Raw genomic sequence first — 16,770 nt, 5'->3', positions numbered from 1 at the left:
TCTAAATACCTCCTGTGAGACATCTGCCAATAAGGATAACATGTCAGCCGGGTTTTAAATATAGGAACTGCTCACCATCTTCAACCAGAGAGCAAGATGTTCAAAAGGAACGCAGATTAATTTGCCCTGAACTTTATAGCTCTGAAGTCTTTTCACTTGATACCATCCTTCCATGAAAGGTCCTGGTGGGGCTGAAGATTAAAATCGGACTTCTGGATCATGGTCTCTAAGTTATACTCTAAGGATAGCCTGCCTATTTATAGATCCTCCACTTCAGGGCAGAGTTCAAACTTGGAAAAATCTGAGGAACTTAATTTAAACACATGCTCCTTCATATATGTGTGTGTGTGTGTGTGTGTACATACACATATGAACATATTAATACATATGTATGTATATATAATGTTTAAATTTATCATCTTCATTTTCCATTCAGTTACCTTGAGCCAAACTGAACATTAGTTAACAAATCTGCCAAGGAGCTAGACATATTTTTCCATGAATCTTTATGGTTGAGATAATTATATTTAAAATCATTTAAACAATAATTCAACCTAGAAAAGTTAGAGTTTCTACATTCCAAAAACTGATAAACTGAGGCACAGTGAATCAAGTTACTTAAAAGGTTACCTGTGACTTTCCTTTATGTTAACTCTTCAGACTATCATAACATGAAGGAAAAGTAGCTATAATTTATTGCAAGGGTCCTCATCCTCCAGGCCACAGACCCGTACCTCCCATCATATCAGTGGCAGCATTAGATTAGAAATAAAGTACTCATGGAGATGACCCTGGGGGATGGGATGGGGAGGGAGGTAGGAGGGGGGTTCTGGATGGGGAACACATGTGCGCCCGTGGCTGAGTCATGTCGATGTATGGCAAAAACCACTACAATATTGTAATTAGCCTCCAATTAAAATAAATTAATTTTTTAAAAAGAAACAAAGTGCTCAGTAAATGCAATGCACTTGAATCATCTCAAAACCATTCCCCCGCAACCCCGCTCCATGGAAAACTGTCTTCCATGAAACCGGTCCCTGGTGGCAAAGAGGTTGGAGACCAATGATTTACTGTGCTACTACATGTATTATCTCTAACACTTCTATTAAATCTTCAAGACAGATTGCAGTATAGCTATTTCACAGATTAGGGGACTTGAGGTACAACGAGGTTAACTAATTCGGCCATAAGCTAGGCAATCACAAAGTGACAGATCTAGGACTTAAACATAGATCTACGTTCGGTTCTAAAGCCTTTGTACTTTCCCCCAAACTAGATTATATAGTGTTGTGGCCCTCCAATTTCTCATTATGACTCTAAGTCACATACCAGTAAGACTTTACAACGGAAACAGGTAGTATTGGTTTATTAAAAACTCATGTGGAACAGTGAACCTTACAATCCTCAAAGAGTTCTTCTGAACCTTTAAACAGGATAGATAGTATTTCTCTAGCTACTTACTTGCATGCTCTCCCTCCTCTACTCCAACACATATGTATATATTTACCTGCCTCCGTTCCCCCCACCTCCCAATAATGGCCACAACATCAAAACAGTGGCTAAATCATGTTTGTGAATCTTCATGTAGTACTTCCCATTTCTCCTTGAAACATTTCACCTTGCTAGTTTTCTCTGCCATTCTATCCTACTGAAGATATTTTGAGATCCTGATTGTGTTATCTAGGCATCGGCTAACCCCACCTAGCTTCATGCCATCACTAAATATTAGAAGTATGTCTTCTTTGTCTGTAGTAAGTCACTGGTAAAACTTTAGGCAGTAAAGGTCAAAGCAAATAGCTAAAAGCCTCTCTCCAGGCTAACACTGACACATTAAGAAAATACTCTTTAGGAATGATGCTGAATTAGCTACACATTCCCCAAACCATATGATTACTTAAGCCAACATTTTGTGTCACTTGTTTAAGAATGATCATAGGAATTTCTGTCAAACACTTTGCTGAAATCTAGGTATACCATATCTATATCACATGTACCCATAAGTAAGGGGAAGTGGTCTGATTTGTTCTGAGTGAGCCCAAAGTGGCTCCTAGTAACCATCACCATGGTATCTGGAAGCTCACAGTCTCCAAGATTCTGGTCTAGACTTCGGGGAAGATGTGATACCAGGTTCCCTGATGTGTGGTTTCCCCAATCCAACTGCCCCTCCTTATTCAAGGTGAGGGTAAAACTTTGTGCCTGTCTCCAGTCTTTTGGCTCTTCTTCTGCTGTGATGACTCAAAATTTGCTAATAGTGATACCATGAGAATAACCAGAAGACTCTTCAGGTTATCATCGGATATAAACTGATCTGAACTTGGGCATCATTATCTAGGACTTATCACAATGGCAATTCTCTTAGCTGTTTTGGTATTGTCAACTGCTTACCCATAGTGCAGTGATGAGCTAGCAAGATATGGACTATGAAGTAAATAACACAGATCAACTAAACAAATAAGACCATCTTTAACTATATTAGGAAATTATCCAAGAAAATGAAGTACATATGAATAATAACACAATTTTTACTTTGAATATTAATTACAACTCTGCTGGAAATATTCCACTCAAAAATTGCTATGCAAAATTACCGTGGTTGCTATCTAAAGAAAGCATATAGTTAGGCACACAGAACTGACCCCATTATTATTACTTTACATTCACTAAATACTAACACTGAGCCTACACAGAATGTGGAAACATCCCTGGCCATATGTCAAATAAGCTTACAGTTGAAGGTTAGGTCTCAGTGTGTGTGTGTGTGCTAAGTCACTTCAGTCGTGTCTGACTCTGCGACCTATGGACTGCAACCCACCAGGCTCCTCTGTCCATGGGATTCTCCAGGCAAGGATACTGGAGTGGGTTGCCACGCCCTCCTCCACGGAATCTTCCCGACCCAGGGATTGAACCCATGTCTCTTAAGTCTCTTGCATTGGCAGGCTGGTTCTTTACCACTAATGCCACCTGGGAAGCCCTAGGTCTCAATAACCATGGGTATAAAGGAGTAAGGACACACTTTTGGTTGAGCCAATTAACATAGGGCTGTATCCTGGGGCAAACGTATCTGCTGTCTATTCAGAAGTTAGTTTTATTACCATCGAATTTTGTCAAAATCCTAATGACATGGGCAAGGAAAACTTTGTTTTGGTCTTTCAGCTTCAAAGAAGATACTTTTGGCTCACCAATATGAGAATAACGGGCCTTCCAATGGGAATATCATTTCCAGTAGGAATAACGTCTCCACCAACCCATTCATACTTTCCATATTGTCTCCATTTTAACTAACAGTTCATTTTAGGAATGGCAGATGGAGATTGGAAGGCATTCTGTGACTGCCTTGTGTATTGTAGAAACTTAGTACATTCACTGAGTGAATGCTCACATGAAGAAATGGCTCCATATGGGATTAAACCTTTAATATTAGCTTCAAGGGCACTCTGAGACTTTTTATTGTTTTAGCAGTTGAAGCCCTTTGTTTAAGTGAAATCTTATTTAGAAGATCCATATGTAAAGCAGATTTTAGACACTCTGGTTAAAATAGGAATGGGGGACGCAGAATTACCCCCACAGCACGTTTCCCACATCTCTACTCTCCGTGGAACAGAATCTGAACACACTGCCTTGACAACTGAGCTAACTGGCACATAAGCCCACTGACTAATATGATGCTAATTTTGCCATTCTGGAAGGAGGGAGAAACACTGGATAAATCATTATAGGGTACCCAGGAAGGTGGAGGAGTTGAGATACAAGCATGAGAGTGAACGGATGACTAATGACTAATCCTGAATGTGGACAGGAGCCCAAGTCAGATTGTGTGAGTGGGCATAAAACCACGAGCAATAGGTCCTGCTGACTCTGCCCGGTTTGGGTCCAGTGATCCCAGCAGAGAGCCCCCTGCCCTGGCCCCGAGCCCATGTGCAACCACCGCTCACTGGGTTTAATGAAGCAGGAGGCACTGAGGCGTGCTTGTTATGACCAAACACTAGTTAATAGATATGACAAGAGATAAATAATTAGCAAGTTCCTGTCTCTTGCTATGCCCATTTTTGTTCCAAAGATGAACTGCTTCAGTAGGGGCTTCTGCTGTGGTTGGGAGTTCTGTGTAAGAAAATGTGCTTGCGTGTCTACAAGAGCCTTTGGAAGAGCCTTTGGAAGCAGAGCAAAGGCACTACAAACTATCAATCTGTTTGTTTCCCAGGCCCAGCTTTGTCATTTACTAGCAGTGTGACTTTGGACAAGTCATTTCTCTCTCTCTAGGTTTTCATTTCCTCGTCTATAAAATCAAAGGGCTAGACCTTATGACCGAAACATCCCTGCCAACTGTAACAGTGCACTTACATAACCCTCTTCTTTAGCACAAAAACTGGTTAATATTGAATGTGAAAAGTACCTTAAATTAAATCACAGTTCATAAATAAATTTAGGGTAACAAAGATTAACTTATTTGAATGAACTGATCTATAAAATACTGTGGAGAAGGCAATGGCACCCCACTCCAGTACTCTTGCCTGGAAAATGCCATGGACGGAGGAGCCTGGTAGGCTGCAGTCCATGGGGTCGCGAAGAGTCAGACACGACTGAGCGACTTCACTTCGACTTTTCACTTTCATGCATTGGAGAAGGAAATGGCAACCCACTCCAGTCTTCTTGCCTAGAGAATCCCAGGGATGGGGGAGCCTGGTGGGCTGCTGTCTATGGGGTCGCACAGAGTCGGACACGACTGAAGCGACTTAGCAGCAGCAGCATAAAATACTGTATATGAGGGACTCTTCAGTATATGCCACTATGTTAGGTGCTATAGAAAACAGAGTTGTATGCATGATCTCAGACTTAAGGAGCTGACAATCCAGTGGCAGGATACATATATGTTCATAAATATATCAGGATAAAAGTTGTCTCTGAATTTCCAAATAGTATTTGAACATACATACACCAATATACTGCTTATAATACAGGTTTAAGGGGGTAGAAAGCAATCATTTGTAAGCATTTATTTTTGCTGTGTTGTATTTGGCCAGCAGGTAGATGTAAATAAGAGACTCTATGGATTTCATAGATATTTTGGAAATATATTTTGAACTTTGTAAACTCAATAACCTTTATAGTTTGATAGAATTTCCTTTTCATATGTAGAACTTGTCTTTCCATAGCTAACACTTCCAATGCTGCTGCTGCTAAGTTGCTTCAGTCATGTCCGACTCTGTGCGACACCGTAGACGGCAGCCCACCAGGCTCCCTCGTCCCTGGGATTCTCCAGGCAAGAAGACTGGAGTGGGTTGCCATTTCTTCTCCAATGCATGCAAGTGAAAAGTGAAAGTGAAGTCACTCAGTCGTGTCTGACTCTTCGTGACCCCATGGACTGCAGCCCACCAGGCTCCTCCGCTCATGGGATTTTCCAGGCAAGAGAACTGGAGTGGGGTGCCATTGCCTTCTCTGAACACTTCCAATACTTCTTACTAAAAGAACCTTATGAAAGAGTATAATACTGCAATGAAAAAAGATCATGTATTTCCTTTCACTGATAAGCCACAATCACCAGCAAATGTTGTTGCTATCAACATTTTGGCTTACCACTCTTGACTCATCTTCTGCTTTTGAATAATTTAACTTAATGGGCAAAGATTAAAATACATGACCCAATTTAAGTATCTTTAATCCTGTATCCTGTAAAAAACCAAATAGTTCATTTTCAAGAAATTTAATATGAAATACTTGGGAATTCATCTTGGTGCAGTATTAAACTGTACATAGTAATTAAGATATTAAAAACACATGCTCCCCAAAGCCACCAGACATTGTAATTATTTTTCAAGCTATTAAGCAAAATGACAGAAGATTTTTTAATGATAAATGTGTTTTGGAATGCATCAGCTAATTCCCTTTTACTTCATGAAATCATGTTTAGCTCCACAGAGTCTAGGTCTGGTATTTGAAGACCAACTTGCATTGTTCTTTTATAACTCAGAAGTCATTCATTGGCTGTTGTTAACATGCCATTGTAGATGCTATGTCTTTCATACACACACACATTCTGACTCCATATGGAAATGGCAATTATTAGAGTTCTGCTACACTATTTGTATGTGAAGAAGTGTGAGAGACACTGGGACATAATTTCATTTGGAAAGGCCTTTTATTTAAATTTGACTCTCAAAAGGTTTCTCCTTTGGTTTAGAAATTTTAGATCAGTGTTACCTTTTCTAGCAACCACTGGAGTAGGCCAGCATTTTATGACTCTCACTGGTTTTATCGTGAGAAAAAAAGTTACTCAAAGAATTTGTGATCATGCTTGAGATTCATTTAAAGATTTTTAAAACTTACATGGTAAGGTATGCCCTGGGTACTTTTCTGACATGTAACAACTTTATTAATTAATTTATTAAACTTGCAACTTTCTATTTCAAAGTCAGTGCCTTTTCATGATACCAAAATAATCTGTCAGGCATCTTAAAAATACTTTTCAGGTATTTATGAAGAGGGATGGAAGTGGAGACATTCCACTGTCTGCTCGACATTTAAAATTTTCTTTGGCCATTTAAAATCATTTTATGAGTTAGAGATAGCTAATAGAAAGTTTGTCTGCTGTCTATGTCACAAAGTGCCTCAGTTTCCACACCATACATCATCATGATCAGTTTTCCAGGGCTCTTCCCAGTGGACGCTTGGTAAACAACATGCTTACTCTTTCTCTGCTGCCAATTTTAGAGCTTCAGACCATAGACATTACTACATTAGGGACTTGGAAATCATTAGACGAATTAAGGAGTTTCTGCTATTTGTACTTCTTTCTGCACATCTTTTATATATGGATCACACTAACCATAGCAAGGCATGCTGTGTCTTCAAAGACATAGAAGGAAAGAGCACAGAGGCTGAAATCAGTCCCCCTGGATTCTAGGTCTAGTTTGACCACTTACTATATGAAGGTCACTTAGATGTCCAGGGCCCATAGGTTCTTCATCTGGTAAATCTAGGTAATAATGTCTGCTTCTCTGAGTCACTGTGAAGATCAGTTTATGTAATGTTCATGAAAGAGCTTTACAAACTGAATTGTGCAGTGCAAATTGATGGCAGAATTATTATCATTCATATGGAGTCACATGGCTAACAAGATCTGAAGACAGATCACCTATCTGGTTCTGGAGGAGGGTGATAAAGGCACAATGTTTTTGTAGTTTAATGTTTTCATGGCCTAATGAGAACAAGGCAGGAGAACAGAAGAATTGGGTAGGGGGAAGGGCAAGTTTAAGTTCCATCTGCCCAGGCTGGAAGACTGGTGGGAAGGGAAGAATCTCTGAAAAGATGAGAGGTTACAAAGTAGAAAGGGGTGACCTGGCAACAGGGTGTTTAAAAAAGAGTGGCAGGGCAGAGAATAAAGTCACAAGACTTGCTCACAAGAGGGTGCTGGGTTAAAGCCTGACCTTGAGCCACAAATCACTGAATCACACGGCTGGAAGGAATCTTAAGAGGCCACCTCGTCCACACCCCCACCATTCAGCAGGACATTTCAACCATCCCAAACAGATGAGACTATCCAACTTTGAATGAAAAGCTCTGACACCAAATGAGCAGGTATTGACTGCTTTGGCTTCAACTGTTTCTAACAGGCAGGAAAACAATTTCTGGAATTTCATTTGAACCCGAACTAAAACTGAGGGAAAATAATAAACAGCTAGGTTTTTCTTGGAAACAATAGCTTCTGTAGTAGTTTAAGGTTTTCAACATTAACGCTAACGACACAGCGACTCTTAGAAACTGTTACCAACAAACTGAGTTAGAGGACACATAGGTCACAGTGGCCTATGGGTAAGAGTGTATCATGATCATTCTTGGTATTTGTGGGGTCTTCTCTCCATGCAGGAGCCTTGAAGCAGGATATTAAGAAAAACACAATTTTTCTTTTAAAGCAACATGGCCCAGCAAATTCCAGGACTGACACTGAGGACTTAAGAGTTCAATTCCTCTCCTAACACAAGACAATAAATCCTCACACACAAATTAGAAACCGAAAAGGAAATGAAAGGGTCCTCATTTCCAATCGTGGGAATGTTACACAAGAACTCTGGTTTGGAAGGAGGAAGGGAGGACATTCCACACCTGCAGGTCTTCCCAGGAAAGGGGCCCCGGGCCTGACCCTGAACACGTCCCCTCCAGGTTACATCGTGGGACTGTCAATACGGAAATAATGTTACGTTACTCCCTCAGTGAATATATTATTTCAAATCCTATCAACAGCAGCCATAACTTGAAAGGAAGCAGCTGAGAATTTCCATGGAAGAAAGTGAAGAGGTCTTTGGGGATGTGCTCATAAACGGCCTAGCCACAGTCCATCTGGATGGACACACATGGGCACGCATGCATAGACAAAAGTAGCTCTGTACTTACAGTTGCATATGTTGGAGCATCCTACTGTAGTTCAACAGTTGCAGCACCAAGCAAGGAGCTTAGGAAAATAACATACTCCTGGATTCTCCACTCACTTACACGTGAACTGAGGCAAGTTAACTTGATTCTACCTCCTCATCAGTATAACTTTAGGCCAATTGTAGCCAGGCATTCAGTGAATCCAGATGTTTGGCAGTGACTAGGAAACAACATCTGGATGATTGGTTGAATTTTCAACTGAACTTACTGGATGTCTTGGCAGCATGCCCATACAGCCCTTAATGGCTTTCTGCCTCAGTTTCCCTAGCTATAAAAAAAAGGTACAAACATTATCACTTACCTCCCAGGAGGCAGTGAGGATGAAATAATACCCAAGGGTAACAATGAGTTCCAAAGAATTCAATCTTTTCAAAGAATGATTCTTTGACAGTACTGTATCTTATACAATTCCAGGCTGGATATTTTTTTTTTTTCTAATACGAGCAGTTAGACTTTAAGGACATAAAAGCACTTTGAAATATGGCTCAATGCTATACAAATACAACATATTATCATCATCATCATCATCCCATTCTTCATTATGACTTCCCCAAAGTGTCTCACTTTCAGATTGAACCATGGCCAAAATATGAATTTTACTGAAGGTCTGAAAGAAGATATGTTTTGGCCATGTAAAGCAATACAGATGAGACAAGAAAACACCAGCGTGGGTGTTTGGAGCCCAACCAATTTTAACAGCTCAACTTAAACAGGTAAAACTGGTCTATCAATGAGAATTAATTGGTTGCTCAATGGTATTTATAAAGGAACCAAAAATGTCCACACATATGTCCATGGCAAAGGTAGGAGAAAGTAATTATGATGGTGACCTTTCCGACACTGACAATATACACCTCCCTACCTATAAAGAGGCTTCACCTTTTGTGGCTGAAAGTTAGCAGGAAGAGAAAGAAGGAAACAACATGGGAGAGAAAGATGTATCAAAGGGATCTCTTTGATCCACCCAAAACTGGGGTGGCAGAATTAGACTGGGAAAAAGTATTAGAATACTGTTCTCTTTCAGACTCACGTAAGTCCTGACTACAGAGGGCATCCTGACTATAGTAATCACCTTAACTGTGTCATGCACATGCAATAATGTGTGTGTGTGTGTGTGTGTGTGTGTGTGTGTGTATACAGGCATATATGTAAAATGTATAATTATACATACATTTTATATAATGGGATATGAATATAGATACATAATTTCTTATACTCACAATAACTTTGTAAGGAACTATTTTGCTAACTCTAAATACTACAGATGAGAAAACTAAAGCTCCAAGAGGTTGAATGACTTGTCCAAAGTTATATATCTAGTAAGACCCACAGTTGAATTGGGATCCACGTGGATTCAAAGCCCATGTTCTATTCACTATACGACATGGTCTCCCAGAGCATTACTATTAAACACCCAAAGTCTTTACTGAGGGGCTTGCTATAAATAGTCACTTTTAGTGACTGCCAGATCATATGCTCTGATGCAGCTTTCCTTTTTTACAGGGTGGGGCTCCATCCACAGGTCTTTCGCTGATATTTCTTACGAAATCCTTCTCACAGTAGCCCAGCCCAACTCAGGCCTAAGCAAATCACCCCAAAACTGATGAGCGACATCCCTGTCTAGCTCTTCTTCATTATTGGCTGCCTTTTCTTTGTATTTAAACATGTGTTTCTCCTCCAAGGAAGGTATGAAAACAGGCCAGACTCCTTTTGAATCCTCAAACTCCCTGGCACCTGGCTGAGCACATAGTAGGTATTCCTTCACGTCTGGTGACCAAAGACATCTGTTGACACTATTCTTCATTTAAAAGGAGGGGCACAGAGATGGAGCCTGAGGTTCTGGCCTTACCAGTGCTTGGATCTAACCAGTCGAGTGGAGTCACCCAGACACATTTGGTTTGAGATAATTTAGAAATAATTCAAAGAAACACTGCCTTTGTCCCCAGGTAAAGCACACCATCAGCAATGGGAGGTTTACACTGTGCTCTGTATTCTTCAGAGATGTGTTTGGAAACATCCTGTATGTAACCAGGCTTTATAGAACTTAGCGAGGTTGTGAGTTCACCAAAAAGAAGGCTCTGTTATGCAAATACTGCCACTATTCTGTGCTCAGAAGCAGTAACAACTAATTATTAAGTGCTCACGGAGAGCAGAGCACTTTATTAGCCTCTGGAGGAATCTCACTCAAAAGCGTAGTAAATACTTTCACAATGCCATTCGCCATGAAATATGTCACTATTAGGAAGCCGTTCCAAACATTTTTCCTAAAAACATAAAGATTTCACTGCTAAACTTCACAGGAAAAGACAAAATCATGCCAATGTCATCCTACAGAAGCCTCTGTCCTTGCAGAAGGAGTTTAATTTCATTAAGTCCTTCCTCAGCTATGAATAGAAGTCAGCGGTGCCAGGGTCCTCCCACCCATGGACCATAGGGTAGGAACACTGCCACTCTGGTATCTGGTGGCATTTTTGATGGCATTTTTAAAACTGTGGCCACAAAGCAATCACAAGCAGATGGTACAACTAACTTCTATTTGTGTCTCAGTTACTAAACTCCTGAGAAGAAAAACTGTGTGGAAGTCAAGGGAATCTGTGGGTGCTCTGTGCATGGCAGTGACTCAGAAGTTGGCATGGGTGCAGTGAAGCTGGTCCTCTCGTATCTTGCTGGTGGCAGTGAAAGCTGTCACATCCCCATTGGACAGCAGTTTGGAAACATGCAGTAAAATGCTCATATCCTTTAACCCCATAACTCCAGTATGTTAACAAATTGATCTAAGATCAGGAGACAGCACTATGCAGGAGGTCGCCTTCTTTAACAGTAAAAATTTGAAGCAATCTGAATGCATAGCAAAAGCAAATTAATTATAATTAACACTCAAAGGAATCTTTTGGGGCCACAAAAGATGATTAGAATGCAGATTTGCGGCAACATGAAAAAGTGTTTCCAATACAGTGTTAATTTTAAGAAGCAGAAATCACTAATATACTTCCAATTATGTAAAAAGCCTATGTGTGATTTTCTGACCAAATATTAAAAACGAATACGTAAAAATGAAAACAGGATGGACTAGTGGGGTTGAGACAAATGCTTTTCCTTCTGTTTTCCAAGCTTTCTCTTATGTTGCAATATTTTCTTTATAATTTAAAAATGGGGTGAAAAACAAAGGTCAGAAGTCCTTTTTAGCAGAGAGACTCTGAAGAAAATGAACATGGCTGCCTTTCCAAAAGCCCAAGAATACAGTTTGAACACAGCATCATCCATTGCTCAATTTTTTTGCCATATCTGTTTTTGCTGGATACATACATACCTGGTTAATGTGCTTCAGTTTGTCAATAATTTGACTGACCACTGGCTCAGGGCCCTTCATTTTCAGCTCATGGAGGTTGAACTGATTTTTCATTCCATTCCTCGCTGCCTTTTGGCTGTATCTGGAAATATGAAGGTAAAGGAAAGGTTTGTCACAAGAGAGCCCCAAGCAAAGTGCAAGTTGACTGTATTTGGCACATGGTCGAGCCGACCACAAGCTACCTTTAGCCTTCCAGCCTGTGGGATGACTGCGTGTTACAAAGGTAGACTACTCCAGATAGAGTCTACTTGTACTGGAGAACATTCATTCAAAAGTCAACAAGTTTCATCCACCTCATTATTCTTTTTAATGGCTGAGTAATATTCCATTGTGTATATGAAACTGGAGCCTACGGTACAGAGTGAAGTAAGCCAGAAAGAAAAACATCAATCCAATATACTAATGCATATATATGGAATTTAGAAAGATGGTAACGATAACACTGTATGCGAGACAGCAAAAGAGACACAGATGTATAGAACAGTATTTTGGACTCTGTGGGACAGGGAGAGGGTGGGATGATATGGGAGAATGGCATTGAAACATGTAAATTATCATATGTGAAATGAATCACCAGTCCAGGTTCAATGCATGATACAGGGTGCTCGGGGCTGGTGCACTGGGATGAACCAGAGGGATGGGATGGGGAGGGAGGTGGGAGGGGGGTTCTGGATGGGGAACACATGTACACCCGGGGCGGATTCATGTCAGTGTATGGCAAAACTAATACAATATTGTGAAGTTTTTTTTTAAAAAAGTCAACAAGTGTTAATTCACCATTCCTTTTTTCTCGGTGTTGGGAATATAGCAATGAACAAGACAGAGACAAGGTCTCTGCCCTTATTTTGCCCTCCACCTAGTGTAGAGTCCAGAAGAGCACTAAGGGAGGTGCTGGGTCTTGGCCAGGGAAGCACACAGGAGGGTCCTTAATTCTGAGTGTGCTTTCTATTCATTTGAAGGAAAAAGACTCGTACATGTTCTTTACTTCTTCCTCCTTCTCCACTTCCTCCTCCCATCGTTTCCTGCAGGTCTGGGCAGTCCAGCTCCTCCTGAAAAGGCTTTCCCAACCCATTTGCAGCATAAATTATACCTGCCAGCTTCTGTCTCTGTTCTCCACAGGGAGGCAGACCAGCAGCTCAAGGGAAGGTTTTAACGTGGTCCCCCAGGATAAGACATAGGTTTTTGCTTCAAGATTGAAGTTTCAAGCTATCTATGGACATCCTCACTAGCATGAGAAAGGGAGATATTTACAATCCTGGGCAATTCTGCCTTTCAGTGTGGGGCTTTATCAACTTCAACTGGAACAGTAATTCACTACTGAGGTGGTTTCTTTGCTGGCTTCATGGTTCCAGACCTCTGTGCATTTACTCATCTTTCAAAACAAGGCAAACAAACACAAAACAAAAACAAGAAACAGATTTCATTTCATGTAGAAAGACCAGAACACTGTTACCAAAGGGGGAAAAGGTTTTGATCTTTTTTTTTTCTTTTTCCTTATCCTGATAATGGAATATTTTCTTAAAGAAATGGGAAATTTTGCAGGGCTTTTGCCTCTACTTTATACACTTAAAAAAATTTACAATAGGGCAGTTGAATTAAGGGCAAATTCATATTTTTTACTCATATTTTTAATTACCAAAAAAACAGTGCTCATTGAAGACAATTAAAATATATAGACATAATCAAAGCATACAGCACAAGTTCTTGCATCATCTTATCCTTCCAAGAGAGAATCATCTTTAAGTTTGATATATATTCTTCTAGAGGTTTCCACATGCATATGCATGCATATGTGCGTGCTCAGCTGCTCAGTCATGTCCGACTCTTTGCGACCCCATGAATCGCAGCACCCCAGGCCTCCCTGTCCATCACCAACTCCTGGAGTTCACTCAAACTCACATCCATCGAGTCGGTGATGCCATCCAGCCATCTCATCCTCTGTTGTCCCCTTCTCCTCTCGCCCCCAATCCCTCCCAGCATCAGAGTCTTTTCCAATGAGTCAACTCTTCGTATGAGGTGGCCAAAGTATTGATGCTACCATGCATGATAGCAGAGGAGGTCAGGAAATCTAGGTCTGACTGTTATAATTAAAAGTCATCTTCTGAGAAGGAAAATATCTTGTGGGAATGTTGAACAGAACATTTGACTGCATTTCTTCTAAAATGGTAGCCTAACATATTTAGCTTACCTAACATTAAAAGTTAGCAAATACACAGTGTGTGTGCGTGTGAAGTACTTCAGTTGCGCCCGACTCTTTGTGACCCCATAGACTGTAGCCCGCCAGGTGCCTCTGTTCAAGGGATTCTCCTGTTAAGAATACTGGAATGGGTTGCTATGTCCTTCTCCAGTGAATATACAGATCACCCACCACATACCAATTGCCTTTGGGGGCTGTGTTAAAGAAATGTAATGCATTTCTTTAAGGGAAATTCTTTGTGTTTATATCTGGTGAGAATCAGCTCCCCACTAGCCTCCTTTTGTGTGCTTGTATATAATGCTGTCTGTTTCAATATCATCTCCCTCTTGATGACCACCAACTCCATCTTCTTTTTCTTTATATCTACTGATACCTGAAGCAGAGACCTGATTCACAGGTAAAGAGGTAAGCAGTTCTAAAATGAACTTTAGGAACATGTCCCTAGAGACATGTCCCTGGACTTATTCCTATTGAAGCCTGCCCACTCCTACAAAACAAGTCTCCTTCTAAAGTTTATTATCCTCAGTGGAATAGTGTAAAGAAAGCTGCCAACTTAGTGACTTTGCCCTTTACTCCTTCTTCCAAATCATTTATAAATAATAGCTGATCCCTTGTGGCCCTACTGTCTATTTCCTACCATTCAGAAAAAATGCCCTTTCAGCTCTTTTTTTTGTTTCTTACCTCCAAGTCTCGGATAAGGAGCGAGGACTAAACACTGCTCCCCAATCTCATGGTGACTCAATTTTTAAAAAACAGCCTTGAGTTTAAAAGCTTGCCAAACTTTCTGAAAGTTGAAATAGCATCCACTATTTTGCTCTATCCATGTGCTATTTAAATCCTCAAAAGACTTAGTAAATTAAGCATGGTTTCTGGTTACAGAAGTGTTGGGAAGAGCTGGCTTATGGCTTAGACCTAAAACTTTATTTTATTTACTCCACAAAGCAGTAACCCAAAGTACTGGTTCAATTGATGTCTACATCTGCTAAAATTTAGTGGCCCTATTTTTAAATTTAGTGGCACTATTTTAAAACTATTCAGGAACTCTGCTCTTGCCCTATCCATTTAGGCATGTGAATACCTCTCCCCCATCCCCAATACTATGTTCTGTTTCTCACACCTCTACCCTTTTCTCCTTAGCCAGACAAACTGTAGAGCAGAATCTTAAAATTCTTGAGTGTTAAAATGGAATACTATGCAGACATCAAAAGAACAAAGTTAGAACAAAGCTGAAGATGGCCCCAAATTCTTGAAATCTGTTGATGCTACCATCATTGATAGGGTTCCTGCCAAGCGCACGTGTGTTAAGAGCTTCTGTACCCTCCTCTGAGCCATTTTGCTGTTCACAGCATGAGACAGATGGTTCCTGTGGGTGTCATCAAAGCAGTGGACAAGAAGGCAACTGGAGTTGGCAAGGTCACCAAGTCTGCCCAGAAAGCTCAGAAGGCTCAATGAACAACATCCTCAATACCTGCCATCTTAATCAGTGGTGGAAGAATGGTCTCAGAACTGTTTGTCTCAATTGGCCATTTAAGCTCAATAGTGAAAGACTAGTTAATGGTAACCGGGCATGATAAACCTTCAGAAGGAAAGGAGAATATTTTGTGGACCATTCATTTTTCGTGTGGCCGTTCTAAGTCAGTGGTCTTTAAAATCAGTACTTCTTAATGGAAACAACTTGATTAAAAATGTCATAGAATTTGAGACACTTAAAAAATTTAATGAGAAAAAAAAAGAATGGTAAAAGCAGTTACTTCCAGTAAGTAAGATATTGGGGGAAATTTTACTTTTTTATGTCCTTCTGTATCTTTTACACTTTAAAATCTTGACAATAATTTTTAATGAGTGAAAATTTATATAGCTGTTATTTTTAAGGCAAAAGAAAACAACATGAAACAACAATAACAACAACAACAAAAAACAAACCAAAGGAAAATAAAAGTGGGCCTAACTCCTAGGCCTCGCTCAGAGCCTCTGGGAAATTCTTCTTGTTAATCAGAGTTATGTCGGCCATGACTAGATCCCCAGCTTAAAGGTGATCCCTTATGAGAACACGTTTGGGCCAATACACACAATGTCACCCTGGAATTCCTTCACATCTCAGATGGTTATCATCAGGTCACAAACTCTACTTTGTTAGGTTAAACACAGCCTATCTGTTTTCTACTCTTCAATGAGGTAATGCTAACCTGTATCAAAAGGACAGTCAGTAAGGATGTGACTGAACGTATATTATTATGAGGACCCTGTCTCTAAACAGAGGCAAAAAAGCCATTCAAGTTCTTGTCCATCTTCCCAGAAGATGCGTAAAGTCCTCTCCTGATGGGAGTTGAGGGCCTCCCTGGGATTCATTCTGAACTGCTGCTCTTGCACCCAAGTGCATTGTGGGTACCATGCTGAGTGGCTTGTGCTCCGTTCACATACATTCCATTTGCCAGCCCGTATAGTCTGTGAGTTCTCTGAAGGCAGAGGCTTGGTTAGTTCTCTTTAGTTCTCTTGTGTACCACCCAAAGCACCTCCTAGTGCAGGTAGTAACAGCAGCTGGCAGTACTGAGTGCTTTCTCTGTGCCAGATACTATTCCAAGCACGAGGAAAACTACAACCCGCAGCACCACACTGAGTCCTCCTAATAGCCCTACAAGATGGACAGTATTATAATCAGTTCCTTTTTGCAAACAAGAACACCGAGGCACGAAGTGAAGCCACTTGCCGAAGGTCACACAGCTACTCAATAGCAAAGCTAGAGTTTGAACTTTTGAGTCTATGTCCAGCTGCCTCTGTTCTTAACCGCTCCGCTGCTATT

The 16,770-nt window shown here is 40.6% G+C and overlaps 1 protein-coding gene across 1 annotated transcript in view; it reads right to left on the bottom strand.

Moving 5' to 3' along the window:
• GPC3 (glypican 3) overlaps positions 1 to 16,770 on the bottom strand; it is a gene marked incomplete at its 5' end in the record, with an annotated part of 208,069 nt that overhangs the window by 108,102 nt on the left and 83,197 nt on the right. The window contains one exon of the mRNA XM_018044068.1: positions 11,735 to 11,855. Within this exon, the coding sequence (XP_017899557.1) occupies positions 11,735 to 11,855 (121 nt within the window). The remainder of the gene's footprint in view (positions 1 to 11,734; positions 11,856 to 16,770) is intronic.

This window comes from Capra hircus, assembly GCF_001704415.2.
Source record: "Capra hircus breed San Clemente chromosome X unlocalized genomic scaffold, ASM170441v1, whole genome shotgun sequence".
Taxonomy (NCBI): domain Eukaryota; kingdom Metazoa; phylum Chordata; class Mammalia; order Artiodactyla; family Bovidae; genus Capra; species Capra hircus.
This window is presented reverse-complemented; position numbering and strand designations above follow the sequence as displayed.